The sequence below is a fragment of the Tympanuchus pallidicinctus genome, unplaced genomic scaffold, assembly GCF_026119805.1.
Source record: "Tympanuchus pallidicinctus isolate F22 unplaced genomic scaffold, pur_lepc_1.0 scaffold2, whole genome shotgun sequence".
Lineage (NCBI taxonomy): Eukaryota > Metazoa > Chordata > Aves > Galliformes > Phasianidae > Tympanuchus > Tympanuchus pallidicinctus.
In genome coordinates, this window is record NW_026294721.1 from 36620650 (window position 1) to 36645820 (window position 25171).

Here is a 25171-nt window from a genome sequence, read left to right on the forward strand (position 1 = left end):
GGCGGGGAGCCACCGGGGCCCGGCGCATGGCGGCGGGGGCGGCGGGGAGCATCACCACGCTGCCGGCGCTGCCCGACGACGGGGGCGGCGGCGCCTTTCCCCCCGGGCACTTCAAGGACCCCAAGCGGCTCTACTGCAAGAACGGCGGCTTCTTCCTGCGCATCAACCCCGACGGCAGGGTGGACGGCGTCCGCGAGAAGAGCGATCCGCACAGTGAGTGGCCCGGCCGGTCCCTGCCCGTGCCGCGTGTCGGTCGGTGCCCGGAGCTGCACGGGCACCGCTGCCGTGTCGCGGGCCGGCTGTTCTCAGCCTCCCCGTCTTCTTTCCGCTGTGCCCCAGGGCTCGCCAGGTGCGCGGGGTTTGCCTATGCGCCCAAAGGTGTCAAAACTAGTTTGCGTGGCCCTCAAGTGGGTGCTTAGCTACTGGTTCTTTGCGCCAGCTGACCATAGGGTGAAAGAAGCTGGTGTTTTTCTGGTCTATGCTCTCACAAATACAGGCGTTCTTATTTTCTTATTACAGTAGTCGGGAACAGAGGTGTAGATTAAGGAAACAGGGCTTATAGTGGTCAGAGCATATCGCTGGCTGAAAACTGTGGATAGTGTGATTTATGATTGAATGTGGTAAGGGCACACAAGGTGCAGCCGCATCCTGTGGTTCTGCAGCAGCAGTCTGTCCTGAGGAGACCCTGAACAGGCAGAGCAGGCTGCTGGCGGGGCTTGGGCTGCTCTTAAGACCAGTGCTCTGTGTCTGATCCTTCCTTCACACCTCAGAGCATTCTGTAAGCTGTCAGCCCTCAGGTTTTGTTCATGTGGCTTCAGGTCTGTGAAATGTCTGTTTCCTTGCAGCAGGTACCAGTTGTTGCTGGTTAGCTGTCAGGTTGACAATCTGACACAGTTGTTACACAGCATGAGCACCCTGAGCAGGCAGTGCCCTACCTGCAGAGCCTTGGTGCAGCAAACAGGTGAAATGTGTTACTGTAATCCTTTGCCTGGTTCCAAGCTGCCCTCCCAGTGACAGTTGCACAGGTGGGGGCAAGGCCTGAGCAATGGAGATGAGATCAGTGTGCGGGCACACAAGTGACAAAAAGCTCTCACTCTTCTTATTCTGTTCTGATTTAGGACCTTCACCATCTGCAAAAAAACCTCTTGGAGTTCCAAAGAAGCATTGCAACAGTCTGTTCACAAATAACAGTGTTGCCAGGTTGGACTTCGCTCTGAGCGTGTGCAACTTCATGATCCTTTGGTAGAAATGTTTGGCATCAGATGGGGTAAAGATGCTTGTTTAACAGGATGTGTGTAGGGAAAGTTTATTAGTCCAACTGACGCTCCCAGAAAAAGCTAAGAAGCTTTTGGGCTGCATCTGGTATGTTTGCATTTCTCTCTTTCTCAGTAACAGTTTTAAAGGGAGATATGCCCAGTGTTGCATGAGCAGTAATAAAAGATGTTTGCTGCCAGAACAACAGGGTAAATCATAGAGCCTGGGCTTCTCAAAGGTCTGTGCCTTAAGCATGGTGCTGGTTTACCACCTACCAGCCAAAGACCTGCTCTGCATGCATACTGGCCAGTGACTGCACAGCATCAGGTCTGTGCTGGAACGAGTACAGTAATGCACTGTCTTCTGTAGCCTTTTGTATTTGGGAAATGTGGAAATTCTTACGGGAAATAAGTGTAATTTGTTTATAAAACAGGTAATCTTATGCCTAGAAGTAGCTCTGGGGATTTGCTGAAAATGCGACATGGAGGGAAAAGACAACTCGGGTGTATTGGATGCTGAAGGCAGGTCTCAGATGCTGCTCTTGGGTCCTCGCCTCACATGGCATTTCAGCCTTGTGTGTTGAAAAGGGCTGTGAGTCTGCATGCTGCTCTGTGCTCACCAGGCTGGACCAGGTTGCCCCAAACACTGTCCTTCTTGTTTGTGGTAGGGCTTGCCCTTGTTGCTCCTTCTTTTTTTAATTTTTGAATGTTCTGGCTCAGTAATTCTAGTTCTGTGTTCTTGAGTCTTTCTAATTTGTGCTTTCATTTCCTGTTAAGCCTTATTAATAGTAGAATTGTTTAACTGGCTTCTCATGCTGCTTTCCTACCAGTGAATTACACGTGAAAGTCTTTCCAGTGTTGATACTGCTGTACTGATTACATTCTGTGCACTCCCCTTGGAAGGCTGTTTTCCTCTTCAGGATCTGTGGTATAGGTGATGGGCTGGGATGAGGGCATTATGTGGTGAGCCCACTCTCCGTTGGCTGCTCCCTCTTTCCCTGGTGTGAGGCTGTGCACTTGCTCTGAGTCTGGTGACTCCCTCCTCTTCTTGCTATCAGACAGCTTTTTTTTTTTTTTCTTGGAAGACCTCAGTTCTCAGAAGCAGAGAAAAGGGAGAAGTCAACGCTCAAAGCATCAGTGAGGCGTGTTGCTGTGACATTACGTGGGTCACATCTCTGCCATCTTCGTTATAAATATGTCACTCAGTGCAGCTATGAGCAGTGTTAAACTCTGACCTGGTGAGTGCTGCTCAAGGGAAGTGCCTCTGAAATCCTGTGGTATGCCTGGCGGGTCACGTTGGCGTGACGGCTGGCAAAGAAGTGCCATAAATCTTGGACAGTGTGAGAAGACTTCAAAAATTAACAAAGAAAATGCGCACCTCCAGCACTGAAGGTTTTATTGGATTAAATAAAAGGTTTTATAAGATAGCTTTGAAAAAAGAAATCTTATGGCTGCAGAGAATTTGGATTAGGAAACTAACTACAGGACAGCTAGGAGTGGTCGTTGGGGGAACTGCTGTTCTTATGATTTTTATTTTATTTTTCGGTTGGTCCTGTGTGGAACCAGGAGTTGAATGTGATGATCCTCATGGGTCCTTTCCAACTTGGGATATCTTATGATTCTAATTATGAATCTAATTATAGATTCATATATAATCTAATCATCTAATTATGATTCTAATTATACAGAATAGCATTTGATTATTACATTCTCATTTTCACTTTTGAAGGAAGTTTTGTATTTTAGAAGGTGAATGGCTCTCTCTGTATGTTTCAGACCAAAGTCTAATACTTAAGCTATAAACAAATTTCCATTATTCGTGTCCTTCTTTTGCCTCCTCTGTTCTGCCTTAAGCACTAATGACAGCTTGTTAGAAGTATATGGTCTGGTTTATGTCTTGATGTCAGGAGTTTTGATTGTTTCACACTCATCCCATTCATGTTGGTTTATTCATAATTGTGTCGTCAGTGGAATGAAGGAATGGAAGTTCATGCCCTGTGTGCTGGAGGAGTGGACTCTTATGATTCACATAGCGAAAAAGCTGGACAATACATCTGAGATTGCTGATATTGCCACATCTGATGCGTGTATGCATTGACATCAGCAAAGTACCCCTTTGGACATACCCTAGGGATTGCTGTTGAGCTTTTGTTTTATTTTTTTTTCCCCCCCTGCAAGAGGTGCATTTCAGACAAACAAAAAACAGAAGAGGCTTTCTTAGAGTTTTGTTTCTTAAAGCAAAACAAAAAACCACATCTTGTTGTTGATCAACAACTTTTGGTTTATGTTGCGGAAAAGTACAAAGATCCCAGTCTTTTTGGAAGGGCTTCCAGAAACTCTCCGGAGTTTTTTGTCTCAAAGAGACTACAGTGCTGGTGAAAGGGAAAAGCAAGGGGGATGGAAAAGGAACGTGTATCCATACGTTTTAGAAAATGTCTAACAGCACAGCTGTTTTCCCTTCAGTTTCCCTCACTGAGGAATGGTTGGCATTTGTATATTTCCATAATTTTTCAAGCTGCTCTATTTCATGATGGGCATAAAACAAGGCATCTGAGGAATCCAGAGCCACTTCTGTCACTTTTGTCCACTTGTTAACAAAGTGATGAGACTCCAGTCTGTCACTCGGAAGGGAGTCAATAGTGTGAGCTCCATCAACCCTGCAGATGTCTGAAATCCCTTCTTTTTGCTCAGTAACTGGCTGCCTTTCAAGAAATATCTCAGGGAAATGTAAAGTAGGGTAATATTGGTCCAGGAAAATTTCTTCTTAAGAAAGTTCCTTTCATAAGTACTTGTGAGTTTTATTTGTATCATGTGCAACGTCTAAATGATTATGCTCTAAAAGTTTTTGAAAGAATATGTTCAAGTAGGTACTGACTTTAGAGCTTACCAGCTTTGTCAAGAAGATAAAATTTTGCAAAATCATGGTAATGAAAGAAAGCTAGCTGTCATTGTCAGAAACAGAGATTTTGGTGAATGTCAAGAAGTGTTTCAGTGTAACCGTTCCACACCCAATGCTTAGTTTTGCGTAACTAGGTGTGCAAGTTATTTAGGACTCAGATCATCTCGTCTCCCATTTTAGTTTCCCATTGATGTGGCCAGAACTGTTAACAAGGCATCCTATTCCAAATCCTAACAGTAAATGAGAGATTGATTATTTAATTATCTATTTATTTATTGGAAATCTGGCACAAAATGTCAGAATTTTTTGTTTCTACTGAAGTCTTTCTGGAAACGGACTCATTTGGCCTTACCTTTGATCTACTGCACAGACCTCAGCTGTTGTCAAATACTGATTTTTTGCAACATGATCCATACAGAAATTCTTCCTGGATGTAGCTGGTTTTTAGGAATGGGGTACCATAGCTCTCATGAAGGGGGAAAAAAGAAAAAAAAAAAAAGCTGAGATTATGTTTCATGTCTGTCTTTGGCTTACTTTGTCATAGAAATACTGTCGTGTTTCCTGCAGGGTCCCATAAGGTAAAGTAATTGAGAGGCAGACTGCCTATGTTAGCTGGGCACACTGGGACAAGCGTGCTGCTAAGGGGTGGGTATTCTCTGTTCTGTTATCATGCATGCTAATCCTCATACTCTGATTTTAGTGCATCTTACCTGCCACAGAGGTGTGTGGCTGAGCAGTGGGGCTCTCTGAAGGTGAAGGGAGGCAAATGAGAGATGTGAATTGTCCCATCTCCCACCTGCTTTCTGCTTCGTGCAGATAAGACTGGTGGAGGAGTGGAAGATTCTCAGGGCACAGCTGTCCACAGGTACACTAGAGGGCAGGATTTAGCCCATCAGTGTTTTAACGGGCTTCATAGATCAGGAATGCTCATATGGTACTTAAATATTCATCTTCACAGCAAAAAAAAACAAGTCCAGCTCATGTCCAACATACCTGAATGGTAAATACAGATAATATTTAATATTTTTACAGCATATGGCCAAATTATGGAGACAGTCACAGAAATGCAAATTCTTGTGAAAATTCTCTGTGATCCCATTTTTTGGGTATATTAAGTCTTTCAGTAAAACTCTGCAGCGACACACATCTAATGTTTGGTGAAGATGTGATGAAGACTTCTGGATATTTTTGATCTTGATAAAATAGAGCCTTGTATTCTGGAATTGCTCATCAAGCAAATCAGATTTGGCAGCTGCTAATAAATGTCTGAAAACTGTGCAGCTGGTCATGAGAAAAAGTTTATCTTCTGGCAGAGATAAGTTTAAAAGCATTTTAAGCTTTTCAGTAATATGTGGTGTGTTGTGTTGTTTTTGTTTTTTTTAATATACAATTTCTTTGGATAGACAAAGAACCTAAATTGAAGTTAATTAAAGCTGTGGGTTTTTCCTTTTTCTCTCTCTTCCCTCCCCCCCTTTAATACACGCTTGACGTTATATTGCAAAAGGTTTTAAAAAGATGTTAAGTTCATCTTCCATTCCATAATAAAAGCAAGAGTAGTGTTAAAGGCACAGGCTGCTGAATGATCAGGTATGGGTGAAGATCTGGTTTGGACAGTAGAATTAACAGTCACGAGGAAATCCTAGAATAATACCCTTGTCTCTTTCTCACTTTGCACAGAATGCGCACACCTGCTGTATTTTCTGAAAGAGAGGGACGTGCAGTTTAGGGCCAGAATTCTATTTAATTATTTTAAAATTCAGGTCAAGAGACTAATGAATTAAACCTAATCTTTTCATGGACGTCTTTTTTTTTGTAAGCTACTCATCTCCCTCAGTTTATTATACATGGCAAGCAGTTTATAATTATCCAGTGGTTCCTGTACCTTTTAATGTTGTTAATGTGCTAAAGTGAAACTCGTAAAAAGAGTTTATTGACCGAGCTGCTTTTCCCTGAGCTACAAATTTGTTCTCTTTTTTCTTCCTTTTTATTCCCTAGGTAGGAAAATACTTTCTGGTGTTTCCTCCTTTGTTTAAGCAGTTAGAACTAAAGCAACGAATTCATCCATAACTTGATGATTTGTTCAGAAGAAGACTGAGTTCATATTCTGATTATTACAATTTTTTGTCATGGTTGGGAGCATGATTCTCAGATCACTGGCCGTCATCTGTTGTTTTAAAGTACGAGGGAAGTGATCAGTTGTGCTACTGATATGTGACCCTGGAAACAGTGGAGCTGTTTGGCTGTCAGTAGCAGCATGGTTAATGTAATTATCTACTAAAACTAGTATGGACTATGTAACCTTAATATAATTTAATTCAAAAAGAAAAAAAAAAAATCCTGAGAATGCTAAAGTTTCCATTCCTGCAAAAGAATACTTGCACATGATCTTTGAATTGGGTATCCTTACTAAGTAGTATTTGAAATATTTATGGCATGACTTTTGAAGCCCAAAAGTCTGTAATGAGATTACATCTAAATTCTGTTTGAAAATGAATAACTTCAGTAATTTCTCTCAAGACCATGAACTTCAAATTAAAGCAGCTCTCTTTATTTGTCATTTTCAAAAATGTATTTTGTGGTAATATATGGGTAAACCAGAGTTCTTGTCTGCTTCTTCTCCCTCCTGGCTTTTCCATAAAAATATTTAAAGGGTGACTGTCTGGAGTGCTGATGCCATTTCAGGATTATCATCTTATGTATTTGTTTTGTTTCCTCAGGGTAGGGTCAGAATTTGACTGGACGCTGATATGCTTGTCCGAGAGTATAAATGAGATGATGTCTACAAAGTTGGGTGGAGGTCGTCTTACACAAACTACCACTGTACACTTCTGGTTGAGTGATCCTGTATATAGATTATCACTCATGTTTGACTTTTAGAGCTTGAAACCACTTTTCTTGAGTGATTCAAAGGAGAAAGGGCAAACTATATGACTATAGTCATCAGTAGTTATGATATGATGTCAAGTAATGATCTCGTACTGTGGAGCTTGTAGCTTGCCTGTTGTGATGAGACTTCAGCAGATCTCATAAAACAGTAGTCATTAGGATTCTACCTGGAATTTGTACACTGCAAAATCCTGATGCCCATGGCTATGAAATACTGTATGGTGTTCCTTCTCTCAAGGTGACCCAGTCCGATCCCCAGCCTGCTTGTTGTCCATCTGGAAACATTTCTGCGTCTGTGTTTAATTAGTAGTTCTGCTGCTATTCTGGATGTGCTGTAGCTCTGTGACTGTCTTTTCCTGATGAAGAATATCCTTACCACTTTGAAGTGTACCGGCAAAATACATGAGACTCTGGAATTAGGTGGCACAGCAGCTTAGCTTGTGCTTGGTATCCCTCTTTTGGGGAAATGACAGTTGTACCTGGTGGGACCAGCACTATGTTTTTGGCAGGCAGTATTATTTCTTGATGCTTCTAGATACTGGGGAATAAGTACTCAAGTCTACTGGTCTATCCAAATTCCCCCTTCATTTCTTCTTTTTTTTTTTTTTTTTTTTCCCTTTTCTGATTACTTCAGTGTTGTATTTGAACAGTACCTGCTGTGCTGACTGACCAAAATCCTTTGGCTAGATGCTTCAGCTGACCTAACAAGTCTCTGCTGCTAAAAGGGGTGGTCTCTTTTACTCTTTCCCCCCACCCAGTTTCAGCTGTGCTGTAGTTGGCATTACTTCTAGCCCTGAGTTCACAAAAGGGCCAGATAGTTTCTTTTGCTGAATTGGCAGAAATGTGTTTGTTCTCTCAGTCCTTTCCACTGCATTAGTTTTTGTTTGATTTATTGCAATGATTTGGTTCCCCAGGATGTCACAGAAAGTGCCAGAGTTGGTGCGAGGGAGGTGATGATAGTGTGCAGCTGGGTGTGTGGGACAGGCAGGAACATTCCTGTTTCAGCAGCAGCTGGTGCTCTGGTTGTCACAGCCCATCTTTTGCCATGACCTGAGCCGTTTCATGTGTTACAGTGCAGGACAAGGTGCAGGATCCTGCTTGATGGATGGCTTGGAGAGGATAAATAAATGAGATGGTGTCCATGTAGTTGGATGGAGGTCATTTTACACTGACTACGTGGTACACTTGATGCAGTCCGTGCAGCTGTCACCTATAGTTCATCACAGGTCAGATTGGTAATTTTAGGACTATATTACAATGAGTGTTAGCATAGTTAGCAGCTTGGGGGAAGACTTGTTCTGACTCTGGATGTAGGTGATTGCACGTGGAGAGTAGTTTTGTGCAGTATTTTCCTGGGTGCTGTTGATACCTATACCAGGAGAGATGGATATAGAAAGGAGTGCCTATTTTAGCGTGGAGAAGCAGTGAATGCAGTGTATGTGGAATGTTCATGGAGAGAGGCTGGCATCTCTGTTTGCTTGTCTCTTAGGGTATCCTGCTACACAGACTTGTTGGGCAGAGCAGTTTCTGGTGGGGGGGAAGTAGGAGAGGCATTCCATTCATTGGATTTCTCTAGGTTTGGTGGAGCAACTGAGATTAACAGTTAAATGTCCATCTGCCCTTGTCTCTGAATATGCAGATGTGAAAGATTCACTTGGTGGTTTTACTGATACTGTTTTACTGGTATGTTTTACTGATACTAATGTAGTTGATACAGGAAAATTGAGGAAGAAAGGCCCACGGTGCTCATGTCCTTAGAAATGCAGGATTCATAAAATCTGCAGAGATATACAAAACTGTCCTGTGTTTCCTGTTTTAATTTACTGCAGTCCAAATTTTGTTTGATTTCCAGCTTCAAGGAAAGATTTCTTCCAGAGCATTTAACCGTCTGTGCTTGAGTTAGTGCATGTAATTGTAAGGTGTTACTACTTTAAGTGGCAGAGCAAAGCAAGACTGAATTTCAGTGATTAAGCTCTAATAACATGGATCAGTATTGTTTGTAGTATGTATTAAGTTCCGAGCCAAGAAAAAAATGCAGCTGGAAGACAGAGAAGTGATGATGGGCTGATCGCTTTCCACGTGGCCCTGCAGACCCCAGTCGTTGGCTCCCCAGCACAGGCTGAGTCCTACTGTGTGTGCCATCTGCCTCCTCCCCGTCAGCACTGGGGCTGATAAAGCTAGGAGTGTTACCTAAGCACTTGGAGGAAGATCTGAAACCACGCTACGCGTTTTCTTGGATTTAGGGAATTTGGTTTCATACAAAGAACAACCCGTTATTTGGGAGCAAGGCTGCATTCAAGCAAAGTCGGGCTGTTAGTGATGATTCCAGTTGGCTGTTGTGAGTTGGCAGTGATTGACAGCTGCTGTCCTTCGCTGGCCTCACTGCGTGCAGCCTGCGCTGCTCCCCTGTGGGTGCGTTATTTAAATGTCAGCGCAGGGTGGATACATGGCCTGATGGAAGGGGATAAAATACACGGAGGATGAAGTAAGTCTCTGGGCTTGATGTTGACTTTGCATTGTCCTTGCAGTAAGCTGGCACCAGTGAAATGCTGTGTGCATGCGTATGGATTTTAATTGCTTTAAATTGTCTTTGCATAAATATTTATTAAAGGCTTAGTGGTTGATTCTGATCAGCTCTTTTTTTGTTGGTACTGAAAATTTGAAAAGTGCAAAACTGTCATTGTCATCGTCTCAACCTTTTGGTGAGATCTTGAGCAATCGTCTCTACTCAGCAGCTCTCTGTTATTTCTTCTTTCCACGCCCGTCTAGCACCCTGCATGCCTGACACAGCTCCACTGTTACCACTGTATTTCAGGCTCTCCTGAAGTCCAGCTCTTCCTCTTCACCTGCAGACTCCAGGCTGACTGTATCTGTGGGCTAGCAATCTCACACCGCTGCTGTGCTGGCTTGTCCTTTCCTCTGACTCCGTTCTCTACGTGCTCCAATATCTCTACAGAACCATACTCCTGTAGTTACTGTACTGAAATATACATTTTAAATATAACACATTTTACTTTTTTTATTTTCAGAGCGTGCTTTGCCTTGTTCCTGCTTCTATGCGTGTTGATTTTTCTGCAAATGAAAAACAGTTCATAGCTGTAAGACACCAGAGAATATGCAATAAATGTGAAGAGCCTAAATTCTGCAAGTTGCAAATGCACCTTCTATCATCAGCCAGTGGCATTATGTTATGGCTGGATTGCTGCAGCAGCTTTGTTTTAAAGCTGAAGAATGGAAAGTGGTTATTTTACCACTTATTGTTGGGAATACTAAGTGAAAGCAGTTAGAGGAAATGTGAAGGATTACTTTACTCTCAGTAAAACAGATCAGGCGGGACGAGTCTGAAAAACCACGTGTGTATGTGCATTCATGGTTCTGTTAATGAAGCCCTCAAATATGGCTGTAAATCAAGTTATTGGGTGAAGTTACTGACACTTAAAGACTGAACTTTGTCACTGGTACTCAGTTTTACCAAGGAACTCTATTAATTACTGGTGAATTTTCCTGCTGGTTCTGTCCTCTAAACAGAATGATGCATTTAGTTCCTCTGCAGTGACCGGGGCGCTGGCATGCAGGCAGGGATTTAGAAATGTTGTATAGGAAGGTGTATTTGTAGTGTCTGGCACTTCATATCCTCATGTAATGCCGAGCAATTGCTCTGTACTTGACTCAGCAGTATGAAATACCCAGGTTGTGTTTTGTCAGCAGAACACAGCAGCTGCTGTGCTTTTAACTTTCAAAGCACTCTGTGAAGTTTGATGGTGCAGTTGGTGCAAGCTGCATGCAGTGGAGAAGTGCCACTGTGCGCATCTTACATGCAGGCACATAGGCAAGGAGGGCTGAGCCTGGCTTTAGCTAGAGAGAGTGCACGTTATGTTATTCTGAAACAACTTCTGTACCATCCAGTGTATGGGGAGCATCTTAGGATGCTCTGCAGTCGGTAATCGGTGTTTCCTGAAGAGGACTGCTGAGGTGATAGGTGTACATTGGATGGGACTGGATGTTTGTTGGAACTGGAATTAAGATATAACTTATAGCAAAGGGAGAAGCTAAATAGGGAAATGATTTTCATTACAGTCAGTGTTTCTTGTACTTTGACTAAAGCCCCCAAAGCCAATGAATGGCTTCAAGGCTGACTTAGTCAGCTGGTAGCTGGCCCCACTCCTTGTTACTGCGCTCAGCGCCTCACATTGAACCTTAAGTGCAGCCGGAACTTTCAAAGTGCTTGTATTGCAGAAGTGTGTATTTTTGTTATGGATGTTTACGTTTCAAAGACCTTAGGTCTGTCTGCAAGTGGTTTTATGCCTCTGGCTGGCAGAAAGGAAAAAGATACACTTTGAATGCTGTCATGCAAAAGCAAAGAAATGTGCCTTTGTATGGGAGCGTGACTCACTGTTTCTTAGTGTGGCACTTCATTTGCTTGATTATTGTTGTTGTTGTTGCTGTTCTGTGGTTTTTGTTTATGAAATGACCACCTCTTTTGCTGGGGCCTGCTTGCTGCTTTTTGTCTGTGTCCCTCCTGCCCACCCTGCACGTGTGTTCTGGGGTTTGGGCAGCGTGTATTTCTGCCGATAGCACTGTTATTTTCAACGGTCAAGCAGAAAGCAAGCAAAGTGCTGTTTTCCCATTTGCAGTTTCAGGACTGGAGGTACCTTGGGTGCAAAGTTTGTCAGTAGAAGGCACGAGTATGCTACGTATAGGAGAAATACAGCCCAAGATGTTTCTGATTGCTAGAGATCGGGTTCAGTAGGCATCTCTGGCCCACAGGGCAGTTCTCGGGGAATGCCAAAGCCGAGGTGTTAGTGTGTGTGTGTGCATGCACGTCTATTTTTGAGTCAGCCCTCAGGGTTGGGAGGCTTGGTGTGTGCATTGTGGAGCAATCGCAGCCAACTGTGTCCTGCTGGACACCTGGTTGGGAATAGGAGTTGCCCTGAGTGCGAAGGAATTGTCAGCTTCAGCCACACAGTGTGCAGGAGTGGGAACTCTGAGGGTGTTACATTTAGCAAAATATCAATTGTTATTTTCACCCCCTCCCCCCCTTTTTTTTTCTTTTTTTTTTTTTCTGAACTTCACATTTCTGATTTTTACTCCCTCTGGAGTTGTTCTGCCTCCGTAGCAGCAAGGCTGTGGAGTGTTGCTGCCCTGCTATTTTCTGCAGGCATGGAGCTGCAGAGGACAACCAGCGTGGAGCTGGCGTAGCAGCTCTGCATCAGTGTCATTCGGGGGCCTCGTGGAAGGGTTTTCCTTACAGGGCCTCTGCAAATATGTTGGAGATGAGCCCTGAGCCTTTGGCTTGGATTTCTCTTTTCCATAGCAGAGGCTGCAGTAACACAGTCATTGATCCAGGGACGTGCAGCCTGGAGCTTTCGAGGGTACAGAAACTCTCCTTTCTTGTAAACCAAGGTGTTTGACTAATGACCTTTCCAGTTATAATACAGCAGCTGTATATTAGTGCAAAAGGCCTGAAGTAGTATCAAGGTCTTCCTCTTTTTCATGAGTCTGTAAGCTGCTCTGTTATTTGCTGTGTCCGAGCACTCTGCATTTGCTGTTGAGATGTTCACAACATGCATATTGGAGTTGGGCAGTGCTTGGAGCCCGAGTTCCTCTTGGTAAAATCTATTTCCCATCACATTCCTGCAGGGATTTAATGATGGTGTTACAGTCGTGAAAAGAGTCACTGTCTTAAGTGTGAGAGAAAGAGAGATAAGTGGGAAAATGCAGAGCTGTGTGTGCTGGCAGCGGACCTTGAGACCACCTGCTTCAGCCCTGGAAGCAGTGTTTCAGTGCAAGGAAGACCATGCAGAGTTGAAACCTGCTTGCGTGTGTAGGGGCAGTGGCCTGTCTCAAACAGCAGTAGGTGTAGCTGCAAGGCATTTTGGTGAGGCTTGGTGAGCCCTAGCAAGCTCAGATTTAGCTTGGGTGACTGACTGCAATGAGATTGGGTGGTGGGATTTTCATTGTGGGGTGACGGGCCCTGAGCAGGAGGCTGGGGTTGGCAGGGGCCTGCCTGACCGGAATCCCGTGAAAGCATGGCTGTGTCTGTACTGAGATCCACTTGTAGTGATTTTCACTAAGTCAGCTGTAGTGCAATTGTAGTTCAAGCCTTTATCCCTGCTTCCTTTGTTGTGCAAGTGTACCCAAGTGTATATGCTCATGGCATGTACTTGCTTTAGGATTTTTTATGTAGTAGGTAAATTTCCCACATCCTTGTGCAGGAATAGGAAAAAGGAGATGTGACTCCACTCATACATCTCAAATCCCACTTCCCTGTGCTGCAGTGCAGTGACTTCAGGTATAGCATGCTTGCCCTGCCTTTTCTCCATTGCAGCTTGCTCTTTACATCTTTTTTTTTTTTTTTTCTTCATGTGTTTTTGTCACTTTTTTTCCTCAGTCTGACCCTTGCTTTCCCACCTCCTTTGTGATACCATGGCATGGCTGCTGTGAGTGAAATCGCAGTGCATGCCCTTGCACACAGCTGCTGCCCCAGGCAAAACCTGTAGCTCTCTCATGCTAAAACATTTCGTTTCTAGATTTTGACAAGATCTTCTAAATAAGCCCATTTTCTAAGAGGCTTTTGGCTGAACCCTTTATGATGCAGAATGATAATACCATTTGGGATTATTTAAGTCAGCGTAGCATTATTTGGTCTGGGCCCATACGAAACCTTTGCTGGGCTGGGAGATCTGTAAGAGGACCTTGGAGTTTTCTCTGTGCATGTAACTCTTCAGTCCTGGCACTCAGATCAGTAGAAGACCTTCTGGAAATCATACAGAGTTTCTGCATTCTCCACGTCTGCAGGCGTCTGCTCTGTCTGCGTTGTGCTACTTGGCCATAAAATTCTTTCCTCTACTGGAGTACGCAAATCTGAGCTGGAAATACTTTTTTTGAGCTCTCAAAGAAAGCGTGGGAAAGATGCAGTAGGTAACAGAGATCTGATGGAAACCTTGCCAGCCAGAGTGCTATTGAATATCACTTTTCAATTCTCACATTCTTAGAGGAGCCTCTCCTAAATAAATGAAATGAAATAAATGCCCATTTATCATTCTTTCTCAGACACGCTGGCAAGTTTAACCTGTAGATTTGCCCTGGCCATGTATCCTGTGTGAGAGGGATGGTCACATCAGTGCTGTAACTGCAGTCTGTTATGCACAGGCCAGCAGTGCCATGAGTGCCTGCGGGGCTTTGCTGGCTGCGGGGCAGGAGCACAGTGCTGCAGTCAGTGCTGTTGGTGTGCAGTGTGTATCTGCATGGGGACCAGAGCTCTCTCAGCTCAGCTGCCAAAAAGATGTAGAATTCCCACACTTTGGAGGTGGGATGCACTGCTCTTAATTAGTAGCTGGGGAAAGAATTTGGATAGAGTCCTCTGTGAAAGCATTTTTTAGTTCAAGAAAATGACAAACAGACTTGTAAATTTTGCAAATGTACAAGATCTTGGGATTTCTTTTTCATTCTGTTACTGTGAGTTTCTCTGAAATTTTGCAAAAGGATTCCCATGTAAAAATCAAATTCAGTTTTTGCTTGCAAGGGCAAGTTGATTATGGAGGGTTGGTGGCCCAGCTGGGGTACTTTGCCCCTGCGCTTATTGCAGCGCAGTAGTTAGGGAACAGGGCTGCCAGGAGAGTAGTGTGAAGGAATCTCCAGATGTCACCTGCAGGGTGAGCAAAAGGAGACTTGTCTGTCATGTGCTTTTTTTTTTTTATATTGCATTTCTTTTCCCTGGAACACTTTCAGTGCTTCTTGCTTTTGAGCCAGTTATTTTAATATTTTTTTTAAACAAAGGAACAAAAGCATGTATTTATTATTTAAAAAAAAAAAAACAAAAACAAAACAAAACCACACCAACATTCTGGTTAAAAAATTTGCTTGATACATTCTGTCCCAAGGGCAATTAATATCTATTATTATTTTAATACGGGTTTGAGATTGTCATCCTTCTATATCTAGTACTGTAGCACTCTTTCCTGCTGGGAACTCAACACTGCAATATATGCAGGTTGCATATGCATGCTGCAGTCATGTTGTTAAAGCTGTATGTTGTGGTTTGTGAACCAATTCCTGTGTCCAGGTAAAAGTTTTGTGATCGTGCACAGCACAGGAACAAGGAAACTGCTCCGAAGAGGGCTTTATTTAGGATACTTCTGCAATCCTATCTTCAAGTGTGAGAAGGCTGCTGCAAAAGAGGGCTTCAAATTCATCTCCTAATTACAGTTCAGTGCCTTAACTTTATCTTTCTTCTAGTCATCTCTTCTTGTATCTTCCCAAAGGTACCACTTTATCCTTCTTCCTGAGAGTTTCTACTGTGGCATGAGAAGAAATTTTTCCGCCTTGCACTTCATTTCCTCTTACTTGGTAAACAAAGGGAAGGTGATCACATTTCACTTTATTAGGGAGAAGTGCAAGAGAAAGTCTTACTAGCAGTAGTGAATGCTCCTTCATAGTAAAGGTCATGTAGGTTGCAACTGGGATGGGAGTGCTGTACATTTTATAACCTTGTGGTGATGCAGCCTTAGTCCTGATGACGTTTGCTCAGTGTGCCGGGTCCTTTGTTGCTACCAAACCGCATTTGTGGCATTCGCCACAAACCAAAGGGTGTTCAGTGAACGTGAATAGTGAAGCACGTACATATATTGTGCTGTCCTGGAGGAGCCCTCCCAAAGGACTGTGAAAATAACTGGGAAAACACACCCTTTTGGCCCCCGGGTTCACAATTAGCTGTTTGACAATGTTCTGTGCTTCCTTCTTAGGTTACAAACTTCTTGATTAAATGACCTACATTTTGTCAAGGGGAAACAGCTGGTGAGCATGGTTTTAAGGCGTGGAGTGATTGCTGTCACGTCTCAAGATTATTTGCTGTCTTGTCCAAAGGTTTTCATGGTTTTGAGATTCAAATACACTAAAGACAAATGTTATGAATACACCTAAAATGATGGCTCACATTTCAACGGTTGCGTTGGTGACTTAAGGGGTACAAAAGATATGGATCAACAGTGCCAAGTATTCTCTTAAGTTCTGCTCAGCTAAACCCCATCACCTTGCTTTTCAGATGGTTGATACAGCTGTTCCTTGTTAAGCATGTTTGGGTGCACCTCACAAGTCCCTTTCCCCCCCAGACCCTGCACAGAGCACTTCTCTGCGCTCCAGCTTCCCCCAAAGGCTGGGTGTTGCACGTTGCTGGAAGCTGCTCACAGCTCTGTTGTTGGCCTAATGCAGGGAGGGCTGTGTTTTGAGTACTGGATTCTGGGGTGAAATTCAGCATTTCAGCTGTCTTCTTACAAATGCAGAGGTTTCTGTATTCCTTAGAAGTCTTGGGCTATTAGTGATTTGGAAAGATCTTGGTTATTGATATTTTTTTATTTGTGTAAAACGGCAACAGGCACATAATCCATAATAAACCATTTCTTCTTTATAGAGTAGCATTTGCATTAATTTAGCTTCAGATCTGTATAAAAATTAGAGGAGTCAGTGTAAACACAGTATCTGCCAGTACGTTTATAAAATCCAGTGGAGTGCTTGAAAAAGAGTTTGCGACAGTTATCCCAAAAGTTCCATGTTCCTGCGTTCTCCTTGTTAGGACTTTTTCAGTCCTTTCCTTCAGAAAAGCAGAAAAAGGCCTTCCATTTGGACTGAAAATCTTTTCCCCAAAACAAAAGGTCAAATGAGCCGCAGCCACCCTCAGAATCCTTGGAGATGCTTCCACTGCAAACCTTACCGTTGCTTCAAACATTTATTCTGAGAGTTAAAGGGTGAAGCTGTATAATTCTAATACATCTTTAAATAGAAGAACTGATAATGCTTCATGAGAGCAGAGGGGTGCATGAGACTCGCGTACTGATCTCACCAACCTGCAATACCTGTCTTATGATACAGGACACGAGCTGGAAATGCTGGTTCTGAGCAGCAAACCCAAACTGTTTTGTCTGCAAGTCTATTACTGCAAGTCTGTTGCTGAGTACTTCCACGTGTAGCTGTCATTTCGTCTTGCTGGGCTTTGTCACAGTTAGATCTCTCTCTATTGCATTTTCAAATGCAAAATATTATTTGTTGTTGTTGTTGTTGTTTCTCTCTCTCTCTCTTTCTTTCTTTCTTTTTCCCTACTAATTCCCAAAATAATTTCTGGAATGAAAAATTTCTGTTTTGGTTTTTGGAAACGCCGATAAGTCTCACACCAGATGAGTCACATCCTTTACTCTAACACCTGATGGGCATGTAACCCATAGCAGCTTGCAACGCACTGGTTGTTCTTTCTTTAGCTGCTGCAGTTCTTTGGCAAAAGTGTTTTTTCTCCAAGTACCCCAGGAAGGCAAGAAACTATTCCTCTGCTGTTCCTTATTTTGTGGATGGCTGCGTTGCAATGCTCTTGCTTTCTCCATGGAAATACTATTCTCTTAAAAATCCCTGTAAGTGAAAGCACAGCACTGTGCAGGAAAATCTGGGATTGCTTCTGTGTGCTAACGGACTTTGCAGGTCCAGTTTTGTCTGGAAGGAGTGGCCATCCAGAACAGAGGGCAAACAGGGATTTGGGAAAGTGTTACTGAGATGGTTGTGTTTGTTTTTAGCAGAAATCAGATAAAGTTGTATTGCTCGGGCACACCCATAGTGAAGCAGAACCGAAGGAAAGGCTTCGTTATTCTTTGAAGGCAGGGAGAGAGGGGAGAGAAGACTGCATGTGAAGCTGTAAGCAGTCCAGAGTGCCTGTAGTTTCCAAATGACATTTTAAACAATCAGAGCTGAACTTTCAGAGGGAGATGTTTTGAAATGGTTGGGATTAAATAGTGCCTTGTGGTGAGGTTTAGGACAACGTGCACATTGCTGTTTCTCCGTCTGCTAGTTCTCCAGAAAAAGGGAAGCTCCAGCACAGTGTTTAGATTTCTTTTGAGTCTCAAAAACCTGAGACATTGAGAAAATGCTCAGTGGACTTTCTGTACGGTTGTATTCTCAGTCCTACGTACTAATGGCTGAAAAGTCTGGGCTGTGAGTTAACGTATTGCAGATACTCTTGTTGGAGTTCGGTAGAAATATGGCATATATGCAAACTCCCTAGGCCGCGTTCTGTTGTTTTAACCACTGAAGGCTCAATTGGTTGTTCTGAATGAAGTGATGTGAGGAATTGCAAAAGAAGAAGGAAAGAAAAATGCTTATCTTCATGTCTTGAGACAAGCTGTAGGTAAAGGGGAAATGCTTGTGAACTACTGCGTTTCGCTCATGACCAGAAAACTCAGTTCAGACTTTGTTCTGTTTCATTGTCAGTAGGTAAATGCTGTGCCTGTGTTCCTGCAGGCTTTCAAGAAATCATGACTATTTAGAGGGTTGCTGGCGTTGTTTCTTTTAATGGATTGCATCCACTTTCATGTGCCTAATTTGTACAGCACCGTCTCTCGTGTCTTTGCTGTAGTCATCTACTTTTGCCGTTCCTCCTGTTTGCTTAATTGCTGGAGGTCACACTGTAAGTGCATCAGTGCTGTCTGCTGGGAACCTGTGGAGTATTTAGCAGCTTCCACAGAGGTACAGTGCTGCATAGTCCTAAGCCTTAACCAGAGAAGATACTCATACCTTCAAGCATTGGCAGCCTAACCATACAGTCTCTCTGCTGCTGTTCTATAAGCATTAAGAGAGAGCTCTAAGAACGTTTAAAAATTCTTATCTGTAAGCAGCTAACAGGGCCATAAAGTATTGCTTCAGGAGTTGTTTTGTTTTGAATTGCTTCCATGTGAAATGTGTACAGGAGAATAACTTAGCTTTCCGTTGCTGAGTTCATAATAACTTTGTCCTGTTGTTCACAGTCAAACTGCAGCTTCAAGCAGAAGAAAGAGGAGTGGTATCAATCAAAGGTTTAAGTGCAAACCGGTTTCTGGCTATGAAGGAGGATGGCAGATTGCTGGCACTGGTAAGCAGTATTTCTTAATGGTATCTTTCTGTATCTTATTGCTAGGTCCTCTTTTCAGTCTGTGCAATGTATTGGGGAGAAATCAGCTCAGAAAAAATTGTGTCAATGAAGAGAGAGGTTTCTGCCCTCACCCACCAACAGCAGTGCATGCTGAAGAAGTGGAGTGTGGCACTGTCTGTTAGAGAGAAGTCAGAATGAATGTGTGGGGTAGGAAACGATGCGAACAAAGAAAGTATAAATGTTCTCCTTTTTTTTCCTCCAGAGTAATTTTTTCCTCTTAAGTTTCCTTTCACATAAGTGATGGTAAAGACCCTTTTAAAGTAGAAGGTAAAGCCAACTCGTACAAAACTTTGATGTTTTTGGCAGTAGCTTGTGTATATTACTTTCTCATTCTCCTTTTTGTAGGGAATCAAGTTTGTTCTTTTTTTTTTTTTTTTTTTTTTTTTTTTTTTTTTTTTGAGTACATACACTTCCAAGCTAGTGAGTTGGCAAGAAAAACATTTTTGTCAATATAATGATAGAATTAAAAATAAATAAATAAATAAAACTAGTTTGTTAGCACTAATTTTAATTTAAACTCTGTTCTTTTTTTATTACCATCGCATTAATTTTTAACTGTGTTTTGAAGCCAATCTGCTTAGCAGAATCTGAAAGGTAATAAGATCTCCAAGGCCTAAATCTTAAATAGAGGCTGTAAATTGTAGAATCACAGAATGGCTTGGGTTGCACAGGACCTCAAAGTCCATCTAGTCCCAACCCCCTGCTGGGGGCTGGTTGCCTCCCACCAGCTCAGGCTGCCCAGGACCCCATCCAGCCTGGCCTTGAGCACCTGCAGGGGTGGAGCTTTCACAGACCTCTGGGCAGCCTGTGCAAGAAAAAAAAATCTTTTGTCCATGTTCATAACTTTGAATTCGAGCAGTCTTTAAATGTAGTGTCCAATGGAATACCGCTGTGGAGCATCCCACTGGAATTTTAGTTTTAAACTAGCTGTGATGCTTTTGGTATCCTGAAAATAGTCACATTTGGATTCTGTGTCCCAGCTAACAACACTGGGAACAGGTGTTAATAATAAAGTGAATTCCTAACCCCAGCTGAACTGCAGCTAGTGGAAGGCCCATGCGAAGGGCTACAGAAGTCACTAAGCGAAAGTGAAATTAGTCTCAGTGAAATTAGTCCAAAGGCAAATGGAATATTTCAACAGCTTTGTGTGTGCAGGGAGCCCTGGTGTGCTTCTCAACCACGTAGCGCACCATCTCTTGCTTCTCCAAACAGGTTCTGTTTATGCCTGGGAATATAATTAAATAACCCTTTTCAAGTTACAGTGTTATTTACTTGGATGTTTTGACAGATCAGTTGAAGAAAATGTGAATAGTAGTCTACTGTGCTATTCTTGTATTAAGGATAATTGGGAATTTCCTGTGGTACTGGTGTGCTGGCATTCTGCTTCCTGTTCAAATTACCCTCCTTAGCCTAAGCAGCAGTGAATGGTCAAAGTAAACGTTTGGCATCAGTTGTAAAATTACGAACAGTTGGCTGTGTTTGTATTTGGCATTTCCAGCCTCCTGTTGCACAGTGGGATCTTGACTGTGTCCTTTGTAGGATGTGCCTCTGTTGCAGCTATGCACAGCGGTTTTGGAAATGGCTTTTACTTGAATCATGTTTGCTGCAAACACTGCTTCCTGCAACCCTTCAGATTTGCTATTCATAGGAGAAAACTCCTTGCTCTAAGAAGGTTTTGTTCTTCATCCAGCCCGTGTTTCACGTCTAATGACTATTTCTGCAGTTCTGCAGTTGTTCTCTGAGGCACAAGCTGTGTTTTCCAGGAGGATTTCTGTGAGTTAGTTGTCAGTTGTGCCTCTGCTCTTTTCTGCCTATAAACACATCCGTGGAATTGTGCATAATTGCCAGTGTTTCTTCTTCAGTTTGAGGAGGGTTGTTTCAGCAGGAGCATTGTAAGAGCGCGTTCTGGAAATTTTTGTGCTGAAGTGATCTCATCAGTGCATGTGAATTTGTATCTGCTGAGATCTTCGGGTATTCCTTTAAAAATACTGCTGAGCTTTAATTTCTAAGCAGCTGTTTAATTCTTTATTCCAGTATTCTGTGTTTTTCCATCACTAGTTTTTAACAGCATACTTTCCAATTATGACAGAATTTGAAAGATAGATTTATTCCCAGGAAGAACATTAAACCCCTAAACATTATGAGGCCTTCACAAATTTCTGTGGTGAAACTGCTGGTTATTTTCTCAATTTTTCTTTTTTCTTCTTTTTTCTTTTTTCTTTTTTCTATTTATTTTATTTTTTTCCTTGTCTGATCACCTTCTTAGTCATCAGTAAACCAGCCTAGGCCCATGTTCCTTCCCTGTTCAGTTTTGTTCATAGGCACGTACGGTACGTTGCCAAGTGATTCAACAGCTAAGAGCATGCCCGTTTTTCAGGACCTGTTTTTTTGAGATACCACAGTTAAGAATCTCTTTGGTATTGCACAGATGCACGCTAAGTTGAACATCACTTTACATAGTTTATTCTTTGTCCTGGGTATGTTTGGCTCTTCTGTAATTGCAGGCTCTCCTATCTGTGCTTGCGTCTTGCTTTGTTGTGTGAGCCAGGTTTCTGCTATGTGAAACAAACATTTTAAGGCTTATAGCTCCTTACGACATTGGGTAGGCATACTAGTTTTATGTAAACACTTCTTAATGTCTGTCTTCTTTCTTCATTCTCATTACTATCAAGTATCAATTTCTGATGTTTAATAAACATATTATCAGCTTCATAAATCCATTTGAAAATCTTCATTCAGCCTCGCTTTTCTTCCAGTTGGGTTCTTTGTGTCTTTGTGGTTTGTGCCTAGTTTGATTTTTGTGAAATGGCTTATTGCTTAGCCAGTATCTTACTACTTACAGTGATGCTTTGCGTGGTGGGCTGCATTCCTGTCTTGAAATCTAGATATGGCTTTTCATTAAGCTCTGTGTGCCCTCTGCCAACAGATTTCTGTTGCTGTGGGAGAGTGGTGGTGTTTACTGGTCTGGTCGGTGGAGGAGATGGCTGGTGATTGATACAGCTAATCTAAAGCCTTCCTTGAAAATGCTTTTTTAACCAAGAATATTTTCTCAGAAATATTTTTTCAGAACTCCATCAGATTTTGAATGGCAGAATCAAAACATTTCACTTATAATATGGCTACTGTGTTTTATTTTGACTTTCTAGTTTCATTTAATTACGCTGTTTAAGTATTTTCACTTCATGGAATCAAATGTTTCTGATCATTTCACTTTATGAAGAAACGTCTCAAAATTTCCTGTGAAAGGAACGACTGTTTTTGACTGCCTTTCCTATTTCACAACAAATAAATTGCCAGTAGTGTACAGCCCATCACGTTGATGTGGTTTAGCTGTGATCAGGCAGGCTCTGCTAGACTGAAGGGACATTTTTTCCCTTTGGTCTCAGGGATTAGAATTGTGGCACAAGAATATTTATCAGTTAAGCTTTGTGCAAAAATGAGGACTTCGGTGTTCAGAGCAAACCATGTGGCACCTTTCTAAGTAATCTTTATCAACTTAAAGAATAGGTTTTCTTTTTTTTTTTTTTTTTTTTTTTAATGTTCTATTGCCAATTTTTGGTTATTTTTGGTTATTTTTATCACACCCACAAGTTGCATGAATGTGTTTGGGGAGTTTAATCTATTAATCTATTTTTCTTCATAAACCTGAAAAATTTGAGGAAGCCTAATAGGAGGAGTGTGTTTCTTTGAACTGTGATTGTGTTGCTTTTGTGCCAAGTTGTCTTTCACTTGTGTCCAGACTGTTGGTGCCTGCTTTGGTTCACTGTGATGGTTTCCCATGCTGGTGGCAGCTGAGGCTGAGCCCAGCACAGGGCTTCAGTTTCCACTTTGGGCAGCTGCACTGCACTGACCTACACTGGGCTCCAAGTTCTGTTCCGTTCCCGAACGCTGTTCTTTCTTACGTTGTTTCTGTGTCCTCTTAAGGCTGCCTGTAATCCATTTCAGACTTGAATCATTGGTTAATGCATCTGTTTTCCCACTGCTATGCTGAAAGGCATTACAATATAATCACTGTTCAGAATGATTATTTAAAATATAAATCATATGAAAATTCATTTGGTCAATGCAATTTCAAATATAAAAGCATTAGTCATTTATAAAAATGATAGATTAATTATGGGTGGTTTTTTTTTCCTAAGTTCTTTTCCTTAGAAACCAAAACTTCTCTCTGAAAATGGCTGAAGTGGAGGAGCTGTATTTTTTTTTTTATTGCCAAAACTTGAAGACATATGTTTGGAGATGGATTACTTTATTATAGTCTGCATTTGAATGACTTAATTGCTTGTAGCTGGGCATGTGTAAGGAATGAACTCATGTGTTTCTGTGCGTTCTCTGTGAAGTCTGGTTCTTTCAAGCTCACTTTTTTTTTTTTTTTAGTCTGAAATAGTTTGGCTAGTGTATGGGGCTGCTGAGTCACGGCCTGAACCTCTGATTAATCACCTGCAGAGATGAGCAGTGAGTCAGCCACGGGAGCACAGCTGAAGGCAATTCACCTGTGCTGCAGGAAGGGGTGGAGCCTGGCTCTACCTCTCCTAGACCCATTTAAGAGCTGACTGCCAGGGGGGAAGGATCCCTACTGGAGATCCACTCCGCTGGAGTTTACCACATGAGCCCAGGGTAAGATGAGTGTTCTTCTTTCCTGCTCTAGTATGATAATTACATCAGCCAAACTCCTGGATATACTGTATCATCTGTATATTCATTGATTGTACAGCTACTTTATCTATTAATGAATATTACCAGAAGACTGTAGCCAAGATTTGCTTGCTTGTATAGGAAATTTCCTTACATCTCCTGTTTTCTCTCCGAGATTTTGCATGTTTCCTTCTTCCTCCAGGCATCCCAAACTCTTTTTCAGGGTAAACGTGTATAACGGTGCTCTCCCTTCCCCAGTAAATTAATTGCAGTGTTGAACTTCATCCGTCTTTTCATTTGAGTGTATTTTTCTTGTTTAAAGTATAGGTTCTGCAGGCAAATTTGGCGCTATTTATGCTATTGGAACAAGATTATTGATTGACAGGGATAATCTTTTTTTTTTCTTGTTGTGAATATGCTATGGGATAACTGCAGTTAAACTGTCCTGCTTTCTCTTGACTGTCAGTAGCTCTAAGTACCAGACACAATTCCATTAGCCAGGTTTTTTCTCCACTGGGACATAATAGGCATCCAAGGAAACTTGTGAATTGAACATCATCTATTGCAAGAATTTTCTTAAATGATCTCACTGATCTGAATGGAATCATGAGAAAATTAAGATACTTTCTCTTCAGCATGGTCACTCTTGGGGAGCGTTGGTTTCCACTGAGAGCAGAGATGTGTGGATTGAACTACATTGCATTGTTGGTTAAAGCGGGCTCAACTTTCTGAGCAGCTTAGTGCAGCTGAGCATCTTCTCTGTGGTGACTGTAGGAAAATACTGCGAATATGAATGTGCACAACCTGGGAGTTGGGATCTGTCAGTCAGTGCTGATAGACATGGCTCTCCTTACACCTGACTATATTTCAGACAGAAAGAAGCAAAACCAGGATAGAATCTGCTTTGTCTTTATTAAAGACAATTAATGAGTCATAGTTAAAAATTATTTTTGTAGGTGTTTTAAACACCGCATTAACAGTAATTGTATTTTTCTTTAAGCATGAAACATTTCATACAAATTTCTTAAATCTGAATGTACTGCTAAGTTAATATCATAAGTTAGTCCTGTAAATCAGACCAAGTGCTGGGTTGTGATGAAGTATCAAATAATCCCTTTCTTTTTCTCTTTCAGAAATGTGCAACAGAAGAATGTTTCTTTTTTGAGCGTTTGGAATCTAATAACTATAACACTTACCGGTCACGGAAGTACTCTGATTGGTATGTGGCACTGAAAAGAACTGGACAGTACAAACCCGGACCAAAAACTGGACCTGGACAGAAAGCTATCCTTTTTCTTCCAATGTCTGCTAAAAGCTGATTTGCAGGGTGGGTTCTGAACGTATGCCACACTACACTTTAAGAGGCAGAGTTTCTTGCTCCTCACCAAACTAGTAAAAATAGAAGCTGTTGTTTGCTGATATCAGCTACTTTTGCAGAAAGGTTAAAACATGAATGTTTCTTCCTGTCTTCATACTGCTCTGTAAACCTATTGTGCCAGTGTGTGTGGAGGTAAAATTATGTAGAGAATCTATTTTCAGGATCAGTAACACCTC

At 42.2% G+C, this 25171-nt stretch overlaps 1 protein-coding gene across 1 annotated transcript; it reads left to right on the forward strand.

Moving 5' to 3' along the window:
- On the forward strand, positions 1 to 25067 carry FGF2 (fibroblast growth factor 2). The gene is made up of 3 exons (XM_052682674.1): positions 1 to 213; positions 18819 to 18922; positions 24751 to 25067. The coding sequence occupies exons 1-3, from the start codon at positions 27 to 29 to the stop codon at positions 24934 to 24936; spliced, it is 477 nt and encodes a 158-aa protein (XP_052538634.1). The 5' UTR covers positions 1 to 26; the 3' UTR covers positions 24937 to 25067.
- Positions 25068 to 25171: the final 104 nt, after the last annotated feature.

Bases quoted from the DNA above. Each gene is read 5' to 3' on its own strand.
- FGF2 (XM_052682674.1), top strand. From the start codon at position 27: ATGGCGGCGGGGGCGGCGGGGAGCATCACCACGCTGCCGGCGCTGCCC. The intron at 214-18,818 runs GTGAGTGGCCCG...TGTTGTTCACAG, and splicing joins CGAGAAGAGCGATCCGCACA to TCAAACTGCAGCTTCAAGCA. The intron at 18,923-24,750 runs GTAAGCAGTATT...TTTCTCTTTCAG, and splicing joins ATGGCAGATTGCTGGCACTG to AAATGTGCAACAGAAGAATG.